Genomic DNA, 27,178 nt, shown 5'->3' on the forward strand with positions numbered 1-27,178 from the left:
GTTTAATAATACATTATTTCTGTTATCTTGTCTTCCTCTTCCGCTTGAGGCCCTCCTCCTCTCGTGAGTAATCTCTGATGTGGAAAATAGATCCGTTTCTGTTTTCTCCCTCCGAATTTGGCGCTAGCTTTTGAACGGTTGGGACTATTATAACCCCATGCCTGAAAGCTAATACTCTTAGGGACACAAACATGTCTTCTATTTTCCTACAACGCTCATAAGCAATGCAGGACACTTTAGAATGGACTGTGACAAAAGCACAGTGGTGTAAAGTAACTAACTAAAAATACATGGGCAGGGGCCTCCAAATCACTAAAAGACAATTGCATGATCTGAAATGTGTGGTCAGAGACTATGTATGGACGGTGTGACGCAAATACGGAGCCTCCAGAGGCATGCAGAGGCCAAATTGAGCACTATACCACATAGCACATTCCACATGTTGTAACAATGCGGAGGGCTTCATACAGCTCTGCATTGACATGATTGGTTGAAGGTAGGTGGGGGCGGGAGGTCCTGTATAAACACAAACTCACTTCTTTGACAACTTCCTTCACAACAGCTCTGCTCAACAGCTTTGGTGCCGGCACGTCTTTCTTTTTCCCAACGAACCAGCACGTTCGCTAGCCAATGGAAAGCATAGTAGAACGCCCAGTTATTCAGAGGGGCGTTCTACTACGCTTTCCATTGGCTAGCGTTTTTTTTGCTCACGGCAACTTTTGCCTCACAGCCTGTTGAGAGACATGGACGAACACACAACACCACATTTGTCCATTTATTTATTTTCAGAGTTTCAATGAGTTGTAAAAATGCCTCTGAATAACGGGGCGTGGTTTTGGCTTAACTGCGTTGTCCGCAATGCGTAAGAAGTAGGAATGCCCTGACTTATGCAGAACCGTATCACCGTAAATACTGCATAGTCAATGCAGAGGTCAGACTGACCATGAAGCGCCTTTAAATCCGCTCGTTTTTCTTCAACAAAGATGCTGTTCATAAATGTAAAAAAAAAAAAAAAAGGATAATAAATGTTGTTCATAAATGTTGCAGAATTTGCAGGACATCTAAAAAAGGAGCAGCTATTTATACAACAGTTATTTTGTGTCTTCTTATAAAGCAATTTTAAACATTGTAACGCCGACTATATAAACACTTTTTTTATTTACACGTTTAACCAATGGCACTTCCATAACCAAAGGCACGTTCCATAGAGGCACGTTGGCTCGGCAACCTGGTCTAAGGTCAGTTTCACGTTTTACCCCCTGTTGCTAAAGGTGGGTTTGGCGAGTGTAAACTGATCCTAGATCTATAAGAGAAACCGGAAGGCTTAGCAGTAAATTACGCGATGACGTTATGAACAGTTCGCGCGTTCAGGGATACATTTGGCGCCACAGACACAACACGTAGGAAGCGCTGTCACTGTAGAAGTGAGATTGTCCTCTCCGAGTTCGCTTTAAAACGTACATTTTCACTCTACATAGCTTCAACATGAATAACATGCTGACAAAGGGAGCGATAGAGGTAGGTGGGGCATTTTATGACATCCCAGAAAGCATGTAAACAAAGTTTACCTAGCATCGAGAAAGATGGTTTCGGACAGGGACTGCACGGAGTGCTGCTGCTGAATGCTTTGTTGCGTTAGCTAGCCAGCCACAATGCTAGCTAACTAGATATATTTGCCATCTGTCTCAAGCTGTTTTCTGCCTTTTCAACAGGATCTAACCAAAGGCTCTAATGCTTTACCGAACCCCATTCTTCAATTAGTGGTGAGTATGAGTGTATGTTTTTGTGGAAGTAGCGAATTAGTTGGCCAAGTTACTGTAGGCCAACTGTAGAATAATGGCTACTGGCCTGGTCAACAGTTAGCTAGCTAACTTGGACAGTATCGACCCATGTTTTAGAGACCAACATTTAAGACAAGGATATTCACCAAGATGGTAATACGGATTTGGACCACTGCTACATTTGTCGAAATTGACCAATATGATGTCTACCGCACTCCTGTATTCATATTCTTTCAGAACATCCGTAAACTTGATGGAGGCAGTGGACCAGCCCGCTTTCGTCTGATGATGAGTGATGGACAGCACACAATGTCCTGTGAGTAGAACTATTCAAAATCCACTCCACCACCTGTTCAAAGTACACACAGAAATGGTTGTATGGCACGAGGAAGGTGACCATGACAGGTAGCAAATGCATAGCGTTGCTTTGTAGAAGTGGCATGTAAAGAAAACAAAAGTGTAATATTTGGATAATATATCGCAGTATTTTAAATTAATGCAAGGTTACAACTGTATTTTACACACACACAGAGTAAATATCAAATTGAGGTAATATAGTTAGGGGTAAAGTGACTATGCATAGTTAATAAACAGAGAGAAGCAGCAGTGTTAAAAATTTAAAAAATGAAGTGGGGTGAATGCAAATAGTCGGCGTAGTCATTTGATTAACTGTTTAGCAGTCTTATGGCTTAAGGGTAGAAGCTGTTTAGAAGCCTCTTGGACCTAGACTTGGCGCTCCGGTACCGCTTGCTGAGAGAACAGGGTGTCTGGAGTCTTTTTTAGGGCCTTCCTCTGACACTGCCTGGTATAGAGGTCCTGGATGGCTGTACGCTGGGCCCCAGTGATGTACTGGGCCATACGCACTACCATCTGTAGCACCTTGTGGTCAGTTGCTGAGCAGTTGCCATACCAAGCGGTGATACAACCAGTCAGGATGCTCAAGGTATCAGTTTAAATTAAAAGTCAAGGATATTCATAATAGAGATGTTAGACCTGCCAAATTAAGCTTTTGAGAAACTGCACCCCATTGTTTTAAATCCATATTGCGTGCAATAGTCGTAATCTGAATTACACCAGGAGGTAGACTAAAAAGACAACAGGGCTAATTAAAAGTTGTTTTAGTCCTTCTCCATAGTCTCACCCAGAAAATATCAAGGTAAATAGCTGAGCTTAGCAACGGGGCACTTTGGAGTGTTTTATGCTGTGGATGTGTTTTTATGCTGTGGATGTGTTTTTATGCGGTGGATTGCCTGGGGCTGACCAGCAGGAGGTAGTCAGGATTCAGTAAAATGAATAGAGAGCTGGAAATCATCAAAGAAAAATAATAAGTTTCTTCCTTTTAATTTGACAAAGTTGAAGAAGTGTTGTGAAACCATACAAAGTCATAAAAAATAGTATATTTTAAGACATATTTAGAAACATATTTTTGGGATCTAAATTGATCCTCATCCCAGACTAAACTGGGCTGCATTTGGCTCTTCCATGTTTATTAACAAGGATGGCATGTTGTTTGGAACTGTGTGTGGGGGGGATTAGTTGGGAGATGCATATCATCATCTCATAGACAAGACAGACTAGCACACGCAATGGCCATGTGCAGTGGAAGTGCAGCACTTGGCTGTCCTCTACTGCACTGCCCATGTGCTTGTTGGTCTATCTTGTCCCGAACATCTCCTATCCTCTCCCAATCCCTCCTGTAGCGTTCATGCTCTCCACCCAACTCAACCCAATGGCTGAGGACAACCGACTGGCCCAAAACTGTATCTGTCAGCTGAAGAGAAATGTGACCAATGTCCTAAAGGATGGACGGTATGGTGCTTCTATCTTTTGATGTTTTCCTACAGAATGACAAACCCTTTTCTCTCCATTTTTATACTTTAAGAGCTGTCAGTATGGACACACAATGGATATGCACAGACACACTTTTTGTTGTTCATCAACCATGTGTTTAGTCTTTGGAATATAATTAACAATGCAATTGTTAATCTGTTTATTGCTGTTCTTCTGTTCAGGCATGTGGTGGTCATATTAGACATGGAGGTGGTGAAGTCTGCTGATGAGGTGGCTGGAAAGATCGGAGAGCCCACGCCTTACGTGGAAGGCGAGTCTTCATCCCATACTCCATCACCATATCATAAGGCTTAGGGGGAGTGAAGATGAACAAATGTTTGAATCCAGACATGCATATAACCTACAATGTTGAATGTGCAGCTTACTTGAGTTTTTACCTTTCACTCCCTCACCTCCCTTGCAGGTCAGAGTAAAGCCCCACAGTCAGCCCCCAATCCCTCAGTCCACCCCCTGCAGCCCCCGAATGGAAATTATGGTAAACAATTCCAGATCACCCACTGTGCTTTTAAATCTAATGCCTTTTCACATCCTATAGCAGGATTTGAATTGAGAGATTGGGTCATTAATGGACTGTATTCTCAAGATAAATTCCTAATGTTTTGCAGCTATATTCATTCATAGTCGGTTTGAAGGTTGCAAAACACTTCAATATAGGTTATTGGATAGGTAATTTAGTTTGTTTCCAGTAGATGGCAACATTTATGCAAAATTGACAAATCTTGGTTAAAATCCTCAGATCTACTGAACATATGACACTGCTACTGTTTTTGTCAGAATGCTTAGTTAAAAAACATTTGCCTCTTGGGTATATTGTCATCTGTAACGTTCTACTGATCTTACTAAGATAAGATGGTGGTTGACCAATGTGATGCTGTTAAACACAAAATACTAGGTATATATTCTGTCTCCTCTTTGTTGCAAATAAGGTGTTAAAATCGGTCTTAAAGAGAATGTATAAAACAGACATGCTGCGGGTGAACCATCTGAACGCCACACTGGTTATTTCCAGTAGTCCTGATGTGCTCATCAGTCAGACTATAAATCTGGGTTTGAATTGGATATGATCTGAATATACAGTACTATTGACTGATATGTTTCAGCTCCTTAAATTTGTCATTTTGCTGACACTCTTATCCAGAGCAACTTACAGTAGTGAGTGCATGCATTTTCATACGGGTCCCCCATGGGAATCGAACCCACAACCCTGGTGCATGCGCCATGCTCTTATCAACTGAGCTACACTGGACAAACTTAATCTTAACTTCGACAGTTCCCTTTTCATCAAGTAATTAGCTAAACACTTAGTTATAATTAGTACCAGATTAAAATGGTAATCATGCCATGAGAGATAATATGCTACTGACATTGATTCCAAAATATACATATAGTATCATTAAAGGGTTTTTCTTTATTTTTTTTACTATTTTCTACCTTGTAAATAACACACATGGAATAATGAAGTAACCAAAAAAGTGTTAAACAAATCAAAATATATTTTAGGTTCTTCAAAGTAGCCACCCTTTGCCTTGTTGACAACTTTGCACACTCTTGGCATTCTCTCAACCAGCTTCACTTGGAATACTTTTCCAACAGTCTTGAAGGAGTTCCCACATATGCTGAGCACTTGTTGGCTGCTTTTCCTTCACTCTGCGGTCCAACTCATTCCAAACCATCTCAATTGGGTTGTGGTCGGTGATTGTGGAGGCCAGCTCATCTGATGCCCTTACACAGCCTGGAGGTGTGTTTTGGGTCATTGTCCTGTTGAAAAACAAATTATATTGCCACTAAGCGCAAACCAGATCGGATCACATATCACTGCAGAATGCTGTGGTAGCCGTGCTGGTTACGTTTGCTTTGAATTCTAAATATATCACTGACCGTGTCACCAGCAAAGCAGGTAACTAAATAAATGTTAATCATCGCTTGTGACATAAACATTTCTAATCATTACACAGTACAAGTGTTTAAGCAGGGATTTCATGACAATATGCATGGCTAAAGGAAGGTTTTCTTAGTGCTAACCTACAGTATCATAGGGCATTTTGTGAACCATGTCCGATGAACTCTTAGCCCAATCTATGACTTCAGGAGCTTATTTTATGGTCTGGGTCGTAGGTATTCATCCCACTAATCTGGTGTTAGGGAATTGAAGTAGTGATGGTGAGCTTCATCCTCCTCATCAGCACAGTTGTTATTGTTCAGTTGTGTGGCTGTGCTGTGCTGCTGGATCTGGGGGCTTAATTACTAGAAATGCAGTTGTTGGCAAAGTTGACACTGAACTGTAATCCACAGTGTGAGACGCACACAAATCAAATGTGCAGTTAGTGCTTGTCCGAACAGAGAACCCTCAGTCAGGCCGTATGCACCAATCTCGTGTGGGAAGAGCAGCTTTGGTTTGTTGTTTCACACTTCTGTCTGCTTTGAGTCTGTGATACACAAATCATCTCTCACAAACTCAGAACTTAGTTGGTCTTGGGGTGTTGTCTCCTCTCTCCTACTATCCCAAATCTACCGCAATAAATCGGCTACTCTTCCTGATATAAGTTTTTCTGTTACGTGAGACTACTCTCAGGAAGTGAGAATTACAGTGATCAGGGAGTTTCAGCCCTGATAAGTTATGGATGTCTATTTTGTTGAGTTTGCCACTCTCACTGCTCTCTATATGCACTAATAGCTCTCTGTTCTCTCATTTCCCTATCTATCATTAGGCACCATGAACAAAGGTCCCAGCAGAGAGTTTGGGGGGAAGAAGGCCATGCCTCTGTCTGCAATGCCCAGCACTCCTGGGGGATCCTCCAAAGTCGTGCCCATTGCCAGCCTCAACCCCTACCAGTCAAAGTGAGTAGTCTTCTTATACCCGTCTATGGTTGCGTCCCAAATAGCCCCATATTCCCAATATAGTGTACTACTTTAAAGTAGTGCACTATATAGGGAATGGGTGCCTTTTGGGATGCAACCTATCACTTTGGCAAACATCTCAAACAACATGATCTCTTGCCCAAATGTTTATTCTTAAGTCATGATAATGCTGTTATTCCATACACTTTAGTCATAGAATGGAATAATGACCGTTTGATTTGCATTTGGGGATGTTTTTGTGATTTATTCCATAGATTGTTGGTCAAGGTATTTTCAAGGAATAGAGGTCCATCCAACAGCAACATAAACTGGTTATTTTCTCTCAGGTGGACCATCCGAGCACGTGTCACCAACAAGAGCGGCATCCGCACCTGGAGCAACTCTCGTGGGGACGGCAAACTGTTCTCTATGGAGATTGTGGATGAAAGTGTGAGTAACCCTTTCTGTTTGCATTTTCTCATGTTGCCGTTTTGTATCGTGTGGAGCTAGTCCATTGCTGACTGTGTTGTGTGTTGATGCAGGGAGAGATCAGAGTGACTGCCTTTACCCAGGAGGTGGACAAGTTCTACAGCATCATCGAGACTGGCAAGGTGAGAGGGACTGCCTCCTATTAAGGATGCTTATCTACCATATGCTTGTCACTTTCACAGATTTGGGTCAACTGAGTAATTAATCTCAATGTGCTATTGCCAATAGTTTTTGATTTGTACAATGTGCTGAATTGTATATGATTTGGTGTAATGAGATGAATGATTCTCTCCAAATTGAGTCAAAGGACAGTAGCAAAATGATCCTCTGCTACAGATCCTCTGCCAGGCTTGATTTAGTCCCTACATCAATATTCAGCTGAAATGAATCCTGTGCCCAAATCCACTTTAAATTTAAACCTACTTTTATTCATGCCCAGGTGTTCTACATCTCCAAGGGATCACTGAAGATCGCCAACAAGCAGTACTCGTCCCTGAAGAATGACTATGAGATGACCCTAAATGGAGAATCCACCATCATCCCCTGTGAGGACACCCAGGACGTACCCATGGTGCAGTGCAACTTCATCTCCATCGCTGACCTGGAGGCCCGAGAAAAGGACGCCATTTTGGGTAAGGTGCAGGTGTAGCAAGGGAGGAGCAAAGAGGAAGGGTGGTCCAGGCAGGGCTGGCGGGGTGTGATAACCGTCAACAGACTTAGTTTATTATTATCCTATCATAGGGATGGATGCTACGGTAGCAGGGGGTTGTGCTGGGGTGGTTTAGGTAATTATAAGAGCAGGGATAAAAGTCATTAATAATGCTGATGACAGTAGTGTCCTGTGGTGCAGATTGACTTTGGGCCCAATGGCAGAGCCCGGTGAGGAGGGAGAATAAGAAACTATAGACAGCATCCCAAATGGCAGTGCACTACCTGTGAACTATATGGCTCCGGTCAAAAGTAGTGCACTATGTAGAGAATGGGATGCCATTTGGACTCATCCCTAGTTGTAATGATGGTAATAGCAGGCGTCAGCCCAGCCAACCCTGTGATGTTGAAGATATCTTCTTAATCATGCTTAAATTAGTTGTAACCTAACAAGACTGAATGAATTAAGATGGCAGAAAGAATAGGCAGCTCCCAAATGACACCCTATTCCCTATATAGTGCACTAGAGGTAAAGTGATAATAAACAGAGAAGCAGCAGCGTACAATTGGGGTGGGGGGGTCAATGCAAATAGTCCGGGTAGTCATTTGGTTTGCTGTTCAGGAGTCTTATGGCTTAGGGGGAACCCTCTTGGACCTAGACTTGGCACTCCGGTACTGCTTGCCATGCAGTAGCAGAGAGAACAGTCTGTGACTGGAGTCTTTGGCAATTTTTAGGACCTTCCTCTGACACCATCTGGTATAGAGGTCCTAGATGGCAGGAAGCTTGGCCCCGATGATGTACTGGGCCGTACGCACTATCCTCTGTAGCGCTTACGGTCGGATGCCGAGCAGTTGCCATACCTGGTGGTGATGCAACCGGTCAGGATGCTCTCAATGGTGCAGCTGTAGAACATTTTGAGGATCTTGGGACCCATGTCAAATCTTTTTAGTCTCCTGAGGGGGAACAACTGTCTTGTTGTGTTTGGAGCATGACAGTTCGTTGGTGATGTGGGCACCAAGGAACTTGAAGCTCTCAACCAGCTACACTACAGCCCCGTCGATGAGAATGGGGGCATGTTCGGCCCTCCTTTTCCTGTGGTTGACGATCACCCCCCCCCCCTTGATCATGTTGAGGGAGAGGTTGTTATCCTGGCACCACACTGCCAGTTCTCTGATCTTCTCCCTGTAGGCTGTCCCATTGTTGTCAGTGATCAGGCACTGTTGTGTTGTCAGCAAACGTAATGATGGTGTTGGAGTCGTGCTTGACCATGCAGTCATGTGTGAACAGGGACTACAGGAGGGGACTGAGCACGAACCCCTGAGGGGCCTCCATATTGAGGGTCAGTGTGGCAGATGTGTTGTTACTTACCCTTAGCACCTGGGAGGGGTGACCCGTTTGGAAGTCCAGGATCCAGTTGCAGAGGGAGGTGTTTAATCCCAGGGTCCTAAGCTTAGTGATGAGCTTTGAGGGCACTATGGTGTTGAATGCTGAGCTGTAGTCAATGAGCACATAGATGTTCCTTTTGTCCAGGTGGGATAGGGCAGCCTGAAGGGCAGTAGCGGTTGGGGCGGTATGCAAATTGTAGTGGGTCTAGGGTTTCTGCTATAATGGTGTTGATGTGAGCCATGACTAGCCTTTCAAAGCACTTCATGACTACAGACATGAGTGGTATGGGCCAGTAGTCATTTAGGCAGGTTATCTTGGTGTTCTTGGGCACAGGGATTATGGTGGTCTGCTTGAAACATGTTGGTATTACAGACTCGGTCAGGGAGAGGTTGAAAATGTCAGGGAAGACACTTGCTAGTTGGTTAGCGCATGCTCGGAGTACACGTCCTGGTAATCCTCTGGCCTTGTGATTGTTGACATGTTTTTGAAAGTACTAGTCACATTGGCTACGGAGAGTGTGATCACACAGCCGTATGGAACAGCTTGTAACCTCACGCATGCTTCAGTGTTGCTTGCCTCGAAGTGTGCCAAGAAGTCATTTAGCTCGACTGATAGGCTCGTGTCACTGTGCAGCTCGCGGCTGTGCTTCCCTTTTGTAGTCCATAATAGTTTGCAAGCCCTGCCACATCCGACGAGCAACAGAGCCAGTGTAGTAGGATTCAATCTTTGTCCTGTATGGAGATGAAACAGTATGAACATTTCATATCACAATTATAGTGACATGATCACGGTTATCAGTATTATCGCCCTGTTAAAACATGCTGGAGATGTTTAAAATGTACTAATACACACACTGAAATCATGTCACCAAGTTTTATATTGAAAACCAACAAATACAATTAGCAGCACTATGCACTTTTTGTGCCTAATCATTAAAATAATAGCATTAACATTAAAGATGGCACCATGTGGCCATGAGAGGTAAACGTTTCCCTCTTGCAGGTTTAAATGAACACAACCTCAAGTAAGCAAATCAAATAAACAAACAACAAATACAATTAGCAGCACTCACTTTGTAGTGAGGCATGGCAACCATCCGCCTCAGAAAGCCAGGCCTCTCAACAATTTGAAATGACATCATGTCCTTTGTCCAATGATATATGAAAGGGCTGCAGTGAGGTCTTGACATTTTTTGATGTGGGTGCATAAGCAGCCTGCCTTTTTAAATGCTTGCTCAGTGTCTGTCACAACTGTAGACGAGGAGGGACCGGTAGCATCACTGGGTTTGCCTGCTGCATGCCCACACTGTAAACAAGGGAATAGCAAATGTTTTATTATTATTCAAACAGTCTATCTTCTGTGTTGCATTTGAGTATATGCAATGACCCCATGCACAATTTACATAAATGCAAATTAGTCTTAAGAAGACCGTGATAGTAATTGCAATGAGCACAACAATTTGACTTGTGTAGGAGTCTATAGTGTTTCTCTCGTTGGAGCACTTACAACCAAGTCTGTCGGATTTTAAATGAACAAAATATGTTGGTTGGGTGACTAAACTACATAACGTGTTATCGTGTGTAATGGGCGAATAGTCTGCATACAGCAGCATAACAACTTTTTTTTCTTTTTTTTACAACAGTAGGTAACACTGAAAGCTTCAGTTTACGTTATTGACAAGCTATTAGCAAGTTAGACAGACCAACCATGACGTTTTCCCCCGTTCCGAAGTCCCCACATCATGCATTGAGCTAAAAGTCAACTTGCCTTGCATTCGCTATAAAATAGTGGGAAGTGTTGCCAGGGTGACCATCTTCGGTTAAGTTTCCCTCCGCACTCTTGTGTGAAATAGCAGGTTAACATGAATCTATACTCAGGATAAATTAGCAGCAATGTCGAATTTGTTTTATTTTTGTTTCCCATTCCAATACATGCATCATGATAAACATTAGTAATGCATGTGCCATGCGACCAGGAGATGCTGGATAGGCAGTGACCTCACACTTAATCTGAACAGGATAAATCGGCCCATTTCCCTGAGTGAATGTGTTGTGGACAACTGTTGGACCTTGAGTGACCCAGGAGACTCGCACACGATCAATATTTATATGTGGAAATGTGATTTATTTAGAATGGGAATGGGTGTTTGTCTTTCTGACTTATTCCATAGATAGTTGGTCAAGGTCTTTTCAAGGACTAGTGGTGGGCAATTACATAGTAAGGTCAACCTGAGCATGAAAACACTTAATAGCTTATTTCCTAATTCAACTACTTTTGTATTTACCTTGAATGTGTGTATTTTTGAAGTACAGACTGCCGTTGGCCTTTATGTTTTCCAAATGTAGTGTTATTGTTACTATAATGTAGGATACAAAGTAAAAATAAAAATGTTTTTTAGTCAATCAGATTTCATAGCTCTTGGCAATGGCTGTGTTTCGGATCAAGTCGGAAGGTTAATAAAACAATAGCAAACACATTTTAGTCCATTGAGTGCTAAGAAAGAACGCTGTTTTGGGCAGGAAGTGTCACATCGTAATGTTTTTGAAGAAAAGTTATTGTAGATGGTTTCGAGTATGATTGTATGTAAGACATCAAAACTATGAAATTACACACATGTAGTAACCAAAAAAGGGTTAAACAAATAGCCACCCTTTTGCCTTGATGACAGCTTTACACTCTCTTAGCATTCTCTCAACCAGCTTCATGAGGTAGTACCCTGGAATGCATTTCAATTAACAGGTGTGCCTTGTTAAAAGTTAATTTGTGGAATTTCTTTCCTTCATGCATTTGAGCCAATCAGTTGTGTTGTGACAAGGTAGGGGTGGTATACAGAAGATGGCCCTATTTGGTAGAAGAGTGAGTCCATATTATGTCAAGAACAGCTCAAATAAGCAAAGAGAAATTACTTTAAGATATGAGCGTCAGTCATTCTGGAAAATTACAAGAACTTTGAAAGTTCGTTCAAGTGCAGTCAATAAATCTACGGTGGTCGAGAATTTGAATAAGCATTTTTCTACGGCCGGCCATGCTTTCCACCTGGCTAACCCCCCTGCTTCTCCTTCACCCAAATCCAGACAGCTGATGTTCTTAAAGTGCTGCAAAATCTGGACCCCTACACATCAGCTGGGCTAGACCCAAACTCTTACAGACCTGTATCCATCCTGCCCTGCCTTTCTGAAGTCTTCGAAAGCCAAGTTAACAGATCACCGACCATTTTGAATCCAACTGTACCTTCTCCACTATGCAATCTGGTTTCCGAGCTGGTCGTGGGTACACCTCAACCACGCTCAAGGTCCTAAACGATATCATAACCGCCATCGACAAAAGACAGTACTGTGCAGCAGTCTTTATCGACCTGGCCAAGGCTTTCGACTCTGTCAATCACCGTATTCGTATCGCCAGACTCAATAGCCTTGGTTTCTCAAATGACTGCCTCGCCTGGTTCACCAACTACTCAGAGTTCAGTGTGTCAAGTTGGAGGGCCTGTTGTCCGGACCTCTGGCAGTCTCTATGGGGATGCCACAGGGTTCAAATCTTGGGCAGACTCTTTTCTCTGTATATATCAATGATGTCGCTCTTGCTGTTGGTGATTCTCTGATCCACCTCTACGCAGACGACAGCATTCTGTATACAGCTGGCCCTTCTTTGGACACTCTTAACTTCTTATGGTATAGGGGACGCTTGCGTCCCACTTGGCCAAAAACCAGGGAAAATGCAGCGCGGCAAATTCAAATAAATTGATATAAAAATCTTTCATTAAATCACACATGTAAGATACTCAATTAAAGCTACATTCGTTGTGAATCCAGCCACCATGTCAGATTTAAAAAAGGCTTTTCGGCGAAAGCAGAAGAAGCTATTATCTGATGATAGCACAACAGTAAACAAAGAGGGTAGCATATTTCAACCCTGCAGGCGCTACACAAAACGCAGAAAATATAAAACATGCCTTACCTTTGACGAGCTTCTTTTATTGGCACTCCAATATGTCCCATAAACATAACAATTGGTCCTTTTGTTCGATTAATTCTGTCCATATACATCCAAATTGTCAATTTATTTGTCGCGTTTGATCCAGAAAAAAACAGCTTCCAAACTGCGCAACATCACTACAAAATATTTCAAAAGTTGCCTATAAACGACTTTTGTAATACAACTTTAAGTATTTTTAAATGTTAATAATCGATCAAATTGAAGACGGGTCTATCTGCAGCACTTTCTGTTTCCCAATGAGAACTCACTGAACAGACGGAGACCTCAAAAAGAAAAATTCTGAACGGTTAGTCCTCTGGGTTTTGCCTGCTACATAAGTTCTGTTATACTCAGACATGATTCAAACAGTTTTAGAAACTTCAGAGTGTTTTCTATCCAAATCTACTAATACTATGCATATCTTATATTCTTGGCATGAGTAGCAGGAAGTTGAAATTGGGCACGCTATTTATCCAAAAGTGAAAATACTGCCCCCTATACCTTAAGAACTTAACAAACCTCCAAAGAGCTTCAATGCCATACAACACTCCTGTGGTCTCAACTGCTCTTAAATGCAAATAAAACTAAATGCATGCTCTTCAAACGGTCGCTGCCCACGCCCGCCCGACTAGCATCACTACTCTGGATGGTTCTGACTTAGAATATGTGGACAACTACAAATACCTAGGTGTCTGGTTAGACTGTAAACTCTCCTTCCAGACTCACATTAAGCATCTACAATCCAAAATGAAATCTAGTATTGACTTCCTATTTCGCAACAAAGCCTCCTTCACCCGTGCTGCCAAACACCCTCGTAAAACTGACTATACTACCGATCCTTGATTTCAGCGATGACATTTACAAAATAGCCTCTAACACTCTACTCAGCAAATTGGATGTAGTCTATCACAGTGCCATCCGTTTTGTCACCAAAGCCCCATAAACTACCTACCACTGCGACCTGTATGCTCTCATTGGCTGCATATCTGTCGCCAAACCCACTGGCTCCAAGTCATCTAATTCTTTGCTAGGTAAAGCCCTGCCTTATCTCAGCTCACTGGTAACCATAGCAACACCCACCCATAGTACGCTCCAGCAGGTATATTTCACTGGTCATCACCTTTAGCCGCCTTTCCTTCCAGTTCTCTGCTGCCAATGACGGACAAATTGCGCAAGTCACTGAAGCTGGAGACTTATATCACCTCACTGCACCTATACACAGACCATCTGTAAATAGCCCACCCAACTACCCCATCCCCATGTTATTGTTATGCTATTTTGCACCCCAGTATCTCTACTTGCACATCTATCACTCCAGTGTTAATGCTAAATTGTAAATATTTTGCCATTATGGCCTATTTTATTGCCTTACCTCGCTAATCTTACTACATTTGCACACTGTATATAGATTTGCCTATTGTGTTATTGACTGTACGTTGTTGTTTTTGTCGCAACTGCTCTGCTTTATCTTGGCCAGGTCGCAGTTGTAAATGAGAACTCGTTCTCAACTGGCCTACCTGGTTAAATGAAGGTGGGGGGGGAGTGTTGTAAAAAAGTTGCAAAAACTATGATGAAACTGGTTCTCATGAGGACCGCCACAGGAAAGGAAGACCCAAAGTCTGCTGCAGAGGATAAGTTCATTTGAATTAGCAGCCTCAGAAATTGCAGCCCAAATACATTTTTCACGGAGTTCAAGTAACAGAGATATCTCAACATCAACTGTTTAGAGGAGACTGCGTGAAATCAGGCCTTCATGGTTGAACTGCTGCAAAGAAACCACTACTAATGGACACCAATAAGAAGAGCCTCGCTTGGGCCAAAAAACACGAGCAATGGACATCAGACCGGTGGAAATCTGTCATTTGGTGTGATGAGTCCAAATGAGAGATTTTTGGTTCCAACCACCATGTCTTTGTGAGACGTGGAGTAGGTGAACGGATGATCTTTGAGTATGTAGTTCCCACCGTGAAGCATGGAGGAGGAGGTGTGGTGGTGTGGGCGTGCTTTGCTGGTGACACTGTCAGTGATTTATTTAGAATTCAAGGCACACTTAACCAGCAAGGTGTCCACAGTACTCTGCAGCAATACGCCATCCCATCTGGTTTGCACTTAGTGGGACTATCATCACTATTTGACCAAGAAGGAGAGTGATGGAGTGCTGCATCAGATGACCTCAACCCAATTGAGATGGTTTGGGATGAGTTGGAGTGAAGGAAAAGCAGCCAACAAGTGCTCAGCATGTGGGAACTCCTTCAAGACTGTTGGATAAGTATTCCAGGTGATTCTGGTTGAGGGAATGCCAAGAGTGTGCAAAGCTGTCAAGATAAAGGGTGGCTGCTTTGAAGAATCTCAAATATATTTGATTTTATACTATTGTTCATTCCTACATGATTCCATATGTGTTCTTTCATAGTTTTGTTGTCTTCACTATTATTCTACAATGTAGAAAATAGTACAAATAAAGAAACTCTGGATGTAGGTGTCCAAATGTTTGACTGGTACTGTATATATGATAATGTTAATATTTTCATTGTTGTTTTTGTGTGTAGCCAAGCCTTCCTTTCAAAGTGTCTGTTTATATTTTACCGTAAGACTTTGAGATTCTGACTTTTTCCTATGTGTCTGTTCTCCCAAAAATGACTGTCCTTTTCCTTCACACCTGTAACGCAAGTTGTTCCGTTTCTTCAATGTGATATTATTTAGCACTTTGTAATTTTGTCTTTACACTTCCCCTATAATGGTTCTACAAAAATACACTGAGTTCTGTTTAGAGTACATAAAGGAGAGTTGACTGCTTTTAGTTTATGTAAAAAAAAACTTCAGACAGTGATAATATTAACAATGAATAGGCTACATCCGTCAGGCTGGGAGAGTGATGAGAGGCTGTGTTAGAGAGCATCACACTGACTGATCTATAAATTATTTATATTTGAGCTTCCATCCAGAGTTACTTACAGGCGCAATTAGGGTTAAGTGCCTTGCTCAAGGGCACATCGACAGATTTTTCACAGATTTTTATGCAGGACGTATAGTGACTTAGATCAGTCAGTGTGTCTGACTTCAATGGAGTGAAAAATCTGTACTGTACTCATGATGTCACCTGTGTTGAAAGTATATTCAACTATCTATGGACATTCCACATACGTGATCAATACTTATAATATAAGTCTGTTTTTTCTCCTGGGTCATTCAAGGTTCTCCATAGTAATGCTGCTCATAGTCTACTGTGCTAATAAGTTGACCGTGTGTGTTTTCCAGATGTGATTGGAGTGTGTAAGAGCGTGGCTGACGTGACCCGCCTCACCACCAAGAACAACCGTGAGGTCTCCAAGAGGACGCTCAACCTGATGGACCAGTCTGGTAAACTGGTGGAGGTCACCCTGTGGGGAGAGGAGGTGAGGACTGGGGGAAAGACCAGCACAGCCATATAGATGGTCTATATGTGTCTGGACACAAGGGGACAGTCCTGCTTGATAAAGAGAGGATGAAAGTCACTTTCTCTCATGCTGGGTGACATGCAGTAGCACCTTCATGATTTGTGTCCCTTTGTCCTGTCAGCTAGCGTCCCAGGAAGGGGTACAGTACACCTCTCCTAATTGAAAACGTGGTGTGAGCCGAGCCGTATGCCTCCCTGTGTTTGGAAATGTCTGTTAAGCAATTTGAATAGGCAGAGGAGATTTGAGCAGTGGGCTCTCTCTGTGGGTTTAATAGAAGCTGATGTGGTTGAAGTCACTGAGTAAATACCATGTCACATTGTGATGAAAGAACCCAGCTCCAGCATTTGATTTTATACGTGGCTATGCTTAGTTTGCCACCATTTCTTTCATTCTGACAACTACAACACAATGTTCCCTCTTTATTTGTTCTGCAGATATGCCCTATCCAGGGGGCTTGCAAAGGTACACAACATGTATAGTTCATAAAGAACAATAAGCTTTAGTAAATGCAGAATTGCATTTAATATTTTTCACTTTGTTTTTCTTCCCTGCTGCTGATACTTTTTATTTTTTATTTTTTTAAACAAATTTCGTGGTATCCAATTGTTGTAGTAGCTACTATCTTGTCTCATTGCTACAACTCCCGTACGGGCTCGGGAGAGACGAAGGCTGAATGTCATGCGTCCTCCGATACACAACCCAACCAGCCGTACTGCTTCTTAACACAGCGCGCATCCAACCCGGAAGCCAGCCGCACCAATGTGTCGGAGGCTACACCGTGCACCTGGCCACCTTGGCTAGCGCGCACTGCGCCTGGCCCGCCACAGGAGTCGCTGGTGCGCGATGAGACAAGGAGATCCCTACCGACCAATCCCTCCCTAACCCGGACGACGCTAGGCCAATTGTGCTGCTGATACTTTTAGCCATGTAGTGTATGTGGACAGCTGCTCGTCGAACATCTCATTCCAAAATCATGGTCATTAATATGCAGTTGCCCCCCCCCCCCCCCCCCTTTGCTGTTATATCAGCCTCCAATCTTCTGGGAAGGCTTTCCACTAGATGTTAGAAAATTGCTGCAGGGACTCCGTTCAGCCACGAGCATTAGTGAGGACAAGTTCTTCTACACCGGCCTTGACAAACCATTTCTGTATGGACCTCGCTTTGTGCACGGGGGCATTGTCGTGCAGAAACAGGAAAAGGCCTTCCCCAAACTGTTGCCACAAAGTTAGATGCACAGAATAGTCTAGAATGTAATTTTATGCTGTAGCATTAAGATAGTTCCAGTGAAGGGATAAGGGGGCAGTTCCAGTGAAGGGATAAGGGGGCAGTTCCAGTGAAGGGATAAGGGGGCTAGTTCAAACCATGAAAAATAGCCCCAAAACATTATTCCTCCTCCACCAAACTTTACAGTGGGCACTATGTATTGGTGCAGGTTGTTCTGGAATCCGCCAAACCTAGATTTGTCAGTTGGACTGCCAGATGGTGAAGCGTGATTCAACACTCCAGAGAACGCAAGCTTTACACCACTCCAGCCAACGCTTGCCATGGCGATCTTAAGCTTGTGTGCTGCTGCTCGGCCATGGTAACCCATTTCATGAAGCTCCCGACGGACCGTTTTTATGCTGACGTTGCCTCGAGGCAGTTTTGAACTGGCTTGTGAGTGTTGCAAGGACAGGCGCTTTTTTTGTGTGTGCATTTTTTACACGCTTCAGCACTCGGCGGTCCGTTTTGTGAGCTTGTGTGGCCTACCACTTTGTCACTGAGCCATTGTTGCTCCTAGACATTTCCACTTCACAGTAACAGCACTTACAGTTGACCAGGGCAGCTCTGGCAGGGCCGAAATTTGAGGAACTGACTTGTTGGAAAGGTTGCATCCAATGACGGTGCCACACTGAAAGTCACTGAGCTCTTCAGTAAGGCCGTTCTACTGACAATGTTTGTCTATGGAGATTGCATGGCTGTGTGCATGATTTTATACACCTGTCAGCAACGGGTGTGGCTGAAATACGGGTTTGGCTGAAAAATCCACAAATTTGAATGGGCGTCCACATACATTTGGCCATGTAGTTTTGCATATAAAGTGTATCTTGTTGGTATCCTCAGTCAACCTATCTATTCTATTTGCAGGCAGAGAACTTTGATGGCTCTGGGCAGCCCATCTTGGCCATCAAAGGGGCCAAGCTGTCAGACTATGGGGGAAGATCTCTGTCTGCTACGTTCAGCAGCACCGTCATGGTCAACCCCGACATCCCTGAGGCATACAAGCTGCGGGGCTGGTAAGTATCTCTCTCTTGTCTGGAGCCACATAGCTTTAGGTGCTAAAGGCCTCCCTAACTGTGTTACCCAGGCTGTTCTTGTATATGTATGGTGCTGCTATTAGGTCATATTTTGGGTTCGAAGACCTGGAGTGAATCTCTCACATCCTCTGCTCCACCGTTGAGAGAATTCTAAAGGACTTAAAGGAATTTGAATGTTAAATATCAGATCCCCAAACTCGGTGAGGGTGCGTGCTCCAGCTTGGTTCGTCAAGATTAGCCTATCTCCCATTAGTGAAGATGTGGGAGGAGGTTACTTCAATTAAGCATTACATATGAATGCTAATCATTCTTTACCTGCAGAAAATGCCCTTTTTCTCATTTTAATCTGCCCTTCAAAGAAGCAACAAATAACGGGTACAGCTTTCCAGACCACAGAGTTTGATTGTGGTGTTGGGAGCATTTGTGTTTTTAGCACGTTGATGGGCAGAACATACATTTTTCATATTAATGACAATAACAACTACATTGAGAAAATATTTGTAAAGTAAACCTAAAGCCTATATTTTATTGGAACAAATATAGTGAATGTAGGCCCAGATTTAGTATGTGAGAGTAGTTGTTTGGGCAAAGAGGTAGTTAGTAGCACATCTACATAAAGTGGTTTAAGATGGCATACACAGAGGAACAGGCTGTTATCCCTTGAAGATAGCCTATTGGCTGCTCCAGCAAAGCAATGGGAAAACAGTTACTATGACTCATGCTTTCATCTTTTCTTTGCGTTGTCTTGCCAATTCCCGTTATTCATTACCTAAATAATGTTATTCACTCTGTACCATATCCCAAAATAAATACTCTGCTTTTCCAATCCCATATCTAGTTTGGAAACTAGGCAGCAGTTTAAGTTTATATCAAAGCCATGTCTTGTTAATGGCTGGGTAGAAGCATAAAATTGAATCTTGTAATTCAAAGGGATTGATGGAGGAGGTGGGGTGATCATAGGGACTGAAGGGACAGTCATTGCTCCTATTTAACCTTTACCTCAGCTTTCTGGCACCTTGATTGATCTGTCCCTCCATCTTCTATGTCCTCTCCTCTTCTGCTCCACTCTGACAACAGACCAGGCCTCCCAGTCAAAAATTTAAGGCAAAATGTCTCAAAAGTGGAGATCCAATCGATTCTCACCCAAGGTGCTTTATTTTATTTACCTTCCAACAGCAACACCGGCCCCACACTCCACAGGGAAATAAGATGAAAGGAGGCTGAGGAATGAAAGGGAAAAGGACCCAGTAACAATTCCAATTTATATTCTGGCACGTCCTGTGTGTCTTGACATGTGCTCAAATTCCACTTTCCTGTGCCTTGAAAAAAAGTTGGGCCGCTGTAATTATTTTTGAGCTGATCAGAAGCCTTGGTCTGCATAATGAGAGAAGTGAAATGTGACTACATAGCAGGAGGGAGAGAGGGGTGGCAAGTCCACACAATATCCTAATTTCTGCCACTTCACTGGGTGTCTTGGCTGGGGTGATTTCTTTACAGAATTAGGACCAGTTGGGTATTTTGAATGGTATTTGGCCATTACAAAGAGGTCATTCTCCAAACATAATGTGGTAGGAGTGTTAAATGCTTCTCGACCATTGTCTGAGTGGTAGCCTGTCTCAGGCATTTTGCATTAAATCGTATAGCTTGTTTACCAATATGGCTTTGGATAATGATGTGGATGTAGTGGAGAGACTTTACGTGAATCTTCCACCTGCTCACTTCAACAATGCAGGTGTTCCACTCCCACACCCTTTGAGCTGTGGGAGCTTCCTTCACTTTCTCGCATGTGTCTCAATGACTCCCTATTCCCTATATAGTGCACTACTTTTGACCAGAACCCTATGGGCCTTGGTCGAAAGTAGTCTACTACATAGGGAATAGGGTGCCATTTGGGATGCAGACACTCAGTCACTTCTCACATGGACAACCAGAGATAACGAGGCTAAGTGTTGATATGTTTTCCAGTGCAGAGCCTGGCTGCCATGGGATTATGCAGGTCCTCAAGGACCAGTGGGCTCCTGCAGGTTCGCAGGCATCCATCAATTAAGCAAACAGTTCAGAGGTTGCTGATATGAGTCCTGGCCTCAGCCATTAGTCTAAGGACAGTGGTGCACTAAGTCCTATATAACACTTATTTTTTGCGTGTGGCAGTGACCCAAACAGTGACCCAAAATATTTTGGGATGATATTATACTGAACAAAAAATATAAACGCAACATGGAAATTATTAGTCCCATTTTTCATGAGCTGAAATAAAAGACCCGGAAACTTTTCCATACGCACAAAAAGCGTATTTCTTTCAAGATTTTGTGCACAACGTTGTTTACATCCCTGTTGGTGAGCATTTCTCCTTTATCAAGATAATCCATCCACCTGACAGGTGTGGAATATCAAGATGCTGGTTAAACAGCATGATCATTACACAGGTGCACCTTGTGCTGGGTACTTCTCATGGCTGCTCATCCCTGCCCAGTCATGTGAAATCCATAGATTAGTGCCTAATTAATATATTTCAAGTGACCGATTTCCTTGTATAAATTGTAACTCAGTCAAATCTTTAATGTGTATATTTTTGTTCAGTGTATGTATCGATTGACTCAAAGTATAGCTTTTTTTGCTAATATAGGTAATGTTAGCTACCACTAGTCTGCTGTACCTACACCAAAACTTCAGTATTTTTCCTTCATAGCTTGTAATCCGTCTTATTTTTATATAATGAGCCAACATGTTTTCAGCACTTTTATTTTCCTGACTGATCAAAACTAATTTTGTCATGCTCTCTTGTCTCTGCAGGAGATATATATATATGTATGTATATGTATATGTATATGTATATACGTATATGTATATACGTATATGTATATGTATATACGTATATGTATATATATATACGTATATATGTATGTATGTATGTATATATATGTATATATATGTATGTATGTATGTACATACATGTGTGTGTGTGTGTATATGTATGTATATATATGTGTGTGTATGTGAGCAATATGTTTAAGACCTCAAATTGCAGTTTATTTTTTATTTAACTTTTATATAGCTAGATTGATCAGTCAAGAACAAATTCTTATTTACAATGACGGCCTACCGGGTAAGTGTCTACCGGGTAAGTGTACAATGACGGCCTACCGGGGAACAGTGGGTTAACTGCCTTGTTCAGGGGCAGAACAACAGATTTTTGCGATGTCAGCTCGGTGATTCGATCCAGCAAACTTTTGGTTACTAGCCTAAAGCTTTAAACACTAGGCTACCTGCCACCCTGTATTGAATCGCAATACATAGAGAATCACAATACATATCGTATCGGCACCTAAGTATCGTGATAATATCGTATTGTGAGGTCCCTGGTAATTCCCAGCCCTACTGTACATGACTGTCTAAATATGGAAGACTCTCACGTATTGTAAGGAAGTAAAAGGTTGTACGGAGAACAAATGTATATTTTCTTTTCAAGTAGTACGGAGCAATATGTTGATTTAAAACTAGGTTAATAGTGAATGATTTAGTGATTTTAGGCCTAGCACATCAGTGCTTGTTAAGTACATTCAGTTCTCTGGGAGAGAAGGATGTTGATCATCAGCGAGCCATGCTTTTAGCAGTCTGAGTCTGCATTGCATATTTCACCCTATTCCAAATATAGTGGTCAATGGGGCTCTGCTCAAGAGTAGTGCACTCTATATGGAATAGGATTCCATTTGGGATGTAACCGATCTGTCCACAAATGAGGTCTTTTATGTGATCGTTTCATCTTGCAAGCATTAAACCCAGAGCCTATTTACAACTGAAAATGAAGTCGAGCTCTGAGAGCCAAGCTCTTGAAAAGCATAATTTTGCAAAGTGCAGGTATCTTAATTTGATGATTTTTGCTGCAGACTCTTTGGATTTCCATAAGTATCTATCCTACCCTGGGTAAGCTGTTGACTGAAAGCCATGCAGTGGATCAGGGGTTCCGCTCAGCCTATCCCTGTGTGTACTGGACTGAAAAAAACATTTATATCCCTTTAATGTCATTCTAATTAATCTTATGGAGAGAAAGTGTTTAATTTCCTCAAACAAGTATGCCGCACTACGCAGCAATTATCTTGAGCCCTGATTTGGTTCTGAGCTCCATAATATATATTATATGATTCCCTTTTTGTCTTTGAAATAGACTTCTACAGCTTGCCATGAAATCTGTGTTCTTTTTTGGGGAGAATTGGGAATATGAACTACTGTGCATGAAAGAAACATGGATTTGTCTTTATGGAGAGCATCAAATGCGATTTCTGTGGTGCTGCAGTAATTTAGAGCACTGTCTTAGCCCCTTGCATAATTTAAATGCTTAAAGATTAATTTGGCTCGATTAATTAAGGGTTCCTTACTCAACTGGCGCTGCTTTTACCTTTGCTTTCTGCAACTTTGGTACACGCTCATTTGGTGCCCTCATTATTTAGGCATTTAAAAGATGCTTAAGCATGATTTATTTACCTTATCATAAAGCACATCTACTTAATTATAGCTTAATCTAGTAAATTACCCTGCTCTTCCCCAGTATGTAAACTCAGCAAAAAAAGAAACGTCAACTGTGTTTATTTTCAACAAACTTAACATGTGTAAATATTTGTATGAACATAACAAGATTCAGCAACTGAGACATAAACTGAACAAGTTCCACAGACATGTGCCTACAGAAATGTAATAATGTGTCCCTGAACAAAGGGGAGGGGGGGGGGGTCAAAAGTAACAGTCAGTATCTGGTGTGGCCACGAGCTGCATTAAGTACTGCAGTGCATCTCTTCCTCATGGACTGCACCAGATTTGCCAGTTCTTGCAGTGAGATTTTACCCCACTCTTCCACCAAGGCACCTGCAAGTTCCCAGAGATTTATGGGGGGAATGACCCTAGCCCTCACCGTCCGATCCAACAGGTCCCAGACATGCTTAACGGGATTGAGATCCGGGCTCTTTGCTGGGCATGGCAGAACACTGACATTCCTGTCTTGCAGGAAACCACGCACAGAAGGAGCAGTATGGCTGGTGGCATTGTCATGCTGGAGGGTCATGTCAGGATGCAGGAAGAGTACCACATGAGGCAGGAGGATGTCTTCCCTGTAACGCACAGCGTTGAGATTGCCTGCAATGACTACAAGCTCAGTCCGATGATGCTGTGACACACTGCCCCAGACCATGACGGACCCTCCACCTCCAAATCGATCCGGCTCCAGAGTACAGGCCTCATTGTAACTCTCATTCCTTTGACAATGAACATGAATACGAACATCACCCGTGGTGAGACAAAACCGTGACTTGTCAGTGAAGAGCACTTTTTGCCAGTCCTGTCTGGTCCAGCGACGGTGGGTTTGTGCCCATAGGCGACGTTGTTGCTGCTGTTGTCTGGTGAGGACCTGCCTGACAACAAGTCAACAAGCCCTCAGTCCAGCCTCTCTCTGCCTATTGCGGACAGTCTGAGCACTGATGGAGGGATTGTGCGTTCCTGGTGTAACCCAGGCAGTTGTTGTTGCCATCATGTACCTGTCCCGTAGGTGTGATGTTTGGATGTACCAATCCTGTGCAGGTGTTGTTACACGTGGTCTGCCACTGCAAGGAAGATCAGCTGCCCGTCCTGTCTCCCTGTAGCTCTGTCTTAGGCGTCTCACAGAACGGACATTGCAATTTATTGCCCTGGCCACATCTGCAGTCCTCATGCCTCCTTGCAGCATGCCTAAGGCACGTTCACGCAGATGAGCAGGGACCCTGGTCTTTTTTCTTTTGGTGTTTTTCAGAGTCAGTAGAAAGGCCTCTTTAGTGTCCTAAGTTTTCATAACTGTGACCTTAATTGCCTACCGTAAGCTGGTAGTATCTTAACGACCGTTCCACAGGTGCATTTTCATGAATTGTTTATGGTTCATTGAACAAGCATGGGAAACAGTGTAAAATGAAACCGTTTAAAATGAAGATCTGTGAAGTTATTTTGATTTTTACCAATTTTTTTTGAAAGACAGGGTCCTGATAAAGGGTTGTTTCTTTTTTGCTGAGTTTAGTAACATACCCTGAAAATGCCTGCCTGCTCAGTTGCTATTTGGGACGATTTAGATCAAATCCACATAAAATAAAATCTAATTTGTTTCATAAGCAAACCTGAACGTAAAATGTTTCATTTTGATCCACCTGGTCCATACAGTAGCAGCCTTTGTCCATTAGATGGCATCATCAGACATCTGGAGTGGCTCCTGTCCTCCCTCTCGCTCTCCTAGCTGACTGGACAACTGTGTCTGTCTCCATCTTCTTGTCATTCCTCCCCTTCCTGACACAACCTCTTGTTCCTTTCCTCTTGTTGTCCTCAGTCCTATTGCCGTCTCTCACTTAGTGACACTTGGCCACTCTCACTCTTTCTGTTCAGTGTTTTCCTGCAGTCCTCCTCACTGAGTCATCTGATCTCCCTTACACACTACGTACAGACTGGAATGTGTCCCAAATGGCACCCTATTCCCTTTATAGTACACTACTTTTGACCAGTGTCCTATGGTCCCTTGTCAAAAGTAGTGCACTATATAGGGAATAGGGTGCCATTTGGTAAGTGGACACACTGTTACCCACTAGTGGGGCTGCTCTGCTCACAGCAAAAATATATTTGTCCTTTTCACTTTTTACCCCAATGAATAAAATAGCATAAACATTTTGCGTGCGGACCCTCTACTAATGAAGCAGCACGCCTGTTAGTGATTTCAAGAACCTTTTGATTGCCCTCCTCCGCTTACACGTTGGAATTGTGCTGTTGCTGTCCAGTAGTTGTGCTGTTGCTCTCCACTAGTTGTGCTGCTGTTCTCCAGTCCAGTAGTTGCTGCGCTGTTCTCCAGTCAGTAGTTGCTGCTTTCCGGGGCCGAGGACTTAGTATGCTCTCCACTAGTTGTGCTGCTGTTCTCCAGTCCAGTAGTTGCTGTGCTGCTCTCAGTCCAGTAGTTGCTGCGTTGCTCTCCAGTCCAGTAATTGTGCCCTGATTGTGCTGCTGTCCACTACTTTTTTTTCTCTCATTCATTCCGACTGAGTCTCAGTGTTCCAAAATAACACTTAATATTTTTTAGTTAAACATGTAGCTTAACTATGTGGCTATTCTACTTGATCTCTCTCCTCTTATTCCCTCATGTTGTTGTCAGTAGTTTGTCCCACCTTAGTTCCCGCCTGGCGCATGTCCTTTTGTGAAATCAAAAACTGTTTTGAGATTGACAATTTGGAAATGTTATGTTGGAATAGAATATGTAGTCACATTTACAACCACGTTCCTATTGAAAATGACCTCATGTTCTGCGTTCAACTCCACAACTACAGGGACTGGTTTCTTGAGCAGACCTCATGGATGACTAGTCATATCTGTTGTATGTTGTCCGCCAGTCAGAGATGCACCATGAGAGCCATAGCTGGAGGCAGGGAAGGAACAAAACAGTGCTTACAGAAGGGTTTCTGTCATGCTCAGCTGCTCTATCTCCTTCCCTCTGTCACATGCTCACTGTCATGTCGCCCTGCTGTCCTGCCAGTCCTGTCCTCTACTTGGCTGTATGGCTCGTTGTGACGGTGCCATGCTATGCACATGAATCTGTTCTTTTCCCTTCCCTTCTTCTTGTCGTTGTCGTCTCTCTCTTCCAGTCGGTTAGTCTCACTTCATCCACGCTCGGAGCATCTCCCTGCCTGTCTGTCAGACCACTGTTGCACATCTTCTGCCAGCTCCAATTTGTCCTCCTTTTGTCTCTTCCATCAAGCCCACTGACTTACTGTACTCTGCCTGTCGTAGCGGTTTCCTACAGAAAAATCTTCTGTTTGTCTGCCTTTATAGTCTGCGTTACATAGTCTCCAGGGTATCTTGTTTAGGATTTTGTAACTCGAAAAGAACGTCTTGAGAAATAAGATATACTGTACATTAATGATAATCTGCTTACCTACTAGGAGTCGGCCCTGTCTGGATCTGAAACCGCCACAAATGTTTAAATCCTTTCATTCTATTCCAGCCTATTTCTCTTGGCGAAACACCAGCAGCTTCATGAAAGGAGTTATTGTTCATCAGAAACAAATAAGTATTTTCAGGTGGATTTCAGAACTAGGTTGATGTTGTTTTTAATGCATCATCAGCCAGGTGTTTTTGTTGATACCCCCTATCTGCACGAACACCGGTACAATTATAACAAAGCAGGGATGCTAGTGCAGAGATGAGGGAATAGGTGCCACAGGAAAGAATTACTCACATTTTTCAGTGGAGGGGAAATTGGCAGAGGCCATAGTGGCCGGGCCACATGCTCACAGGCCATTAATGGGGATATTTTCAATTAGTCATGCTTCTAAGAGCAAGGCCCGGCTCCCTGTATTTACTGCCCCCACCCAGCGCTACACAATACCTGCTAGCAATAGATTAGTAAGAGCTATTGATCTCTTGCACCATTCCAACCTGAGTGTTCTATAGTTTTTCCCTTTTTACCCCTGTCCCCTCCCCCTACTC

General features: G+C 43.0%; 1 protein-coding gene across 2 annotated transcripts in view; it reads left to right on the forward strand.

Annotated features, from left to right (window-relative positions):
• Positions 1-1,309: 1,309 nt before the first annotated feature.
• The window catches only part of LOC139382374 (replication protein A 70 kDa DNA-binding subunit-like), a 53,801-nt gene continuing 27,932 nt past the window's right edge, over positions 1,310-27,178 (forward strand). Inside the window, exons 1-12 of one of the 2 annotated variants that reach the window (XM_071126375.1) lie at positions 1,310-1,518; positions 1,713-1,763; positions 2,019-2,097; positions 3,482-3,590; positions 3,794-3,882; positions 4,036-4,107; positions 6,341-6,470; positions 6,818-6,920; positions 7,013-7,081; positions 7,399-7,591; positions 16,225-16,361; positions 18,531-18,679. In XM_071126375.1, coding sequence (XP_070982476.1) covers positions 1,486-1,518; positions 1,713-1,763; positions 2,019-2,097; positions 3,482-3,590; positions 3,794-3,882; positions 4,036-4,107; positions 6,341-6,470; positions 6,818-6,920; positions 7,013-7,081; positions 7,399-7,591; positions 16,225-16,361; positions 18,531-18,679 — 1,214 coding nt within the window. In that variant the 5' untranslated portion in view covers positions 1,310-1,485. The remainder of the gene's footprint in view (positions 1,519-1,712; positions 1,764-2,018; positions 2,098-3,481; positions 3,591-3,793; positions 3,883-4,035; positions 4,108-6,340; positions 6,471-6,817; positions 6,921-7,012; positions 7,082-7,398; positions 7,592-16,224; positions 16,362-18,530; positions 18,680-27,178) is intronic. The other variant, XM_071126376.1, reaches the window with a different exon arrangement.

This window comes from Oncorhynchus clarkii, chromosome 24 (genome assembly GCF_045791955.1).
Source record: "Oncorhynchus clarkii lewisi isolate Uvic-CL-2024 chromosome 24, UVic_Ocla_1.0, whole genome shotgun sequence".
NCBI lineage: Eukaryota > Metazoa > Chordata > Actinopteri > Salmoniformes > Salmonidae > Oncorhynchus > Oncorhynchus clarkii.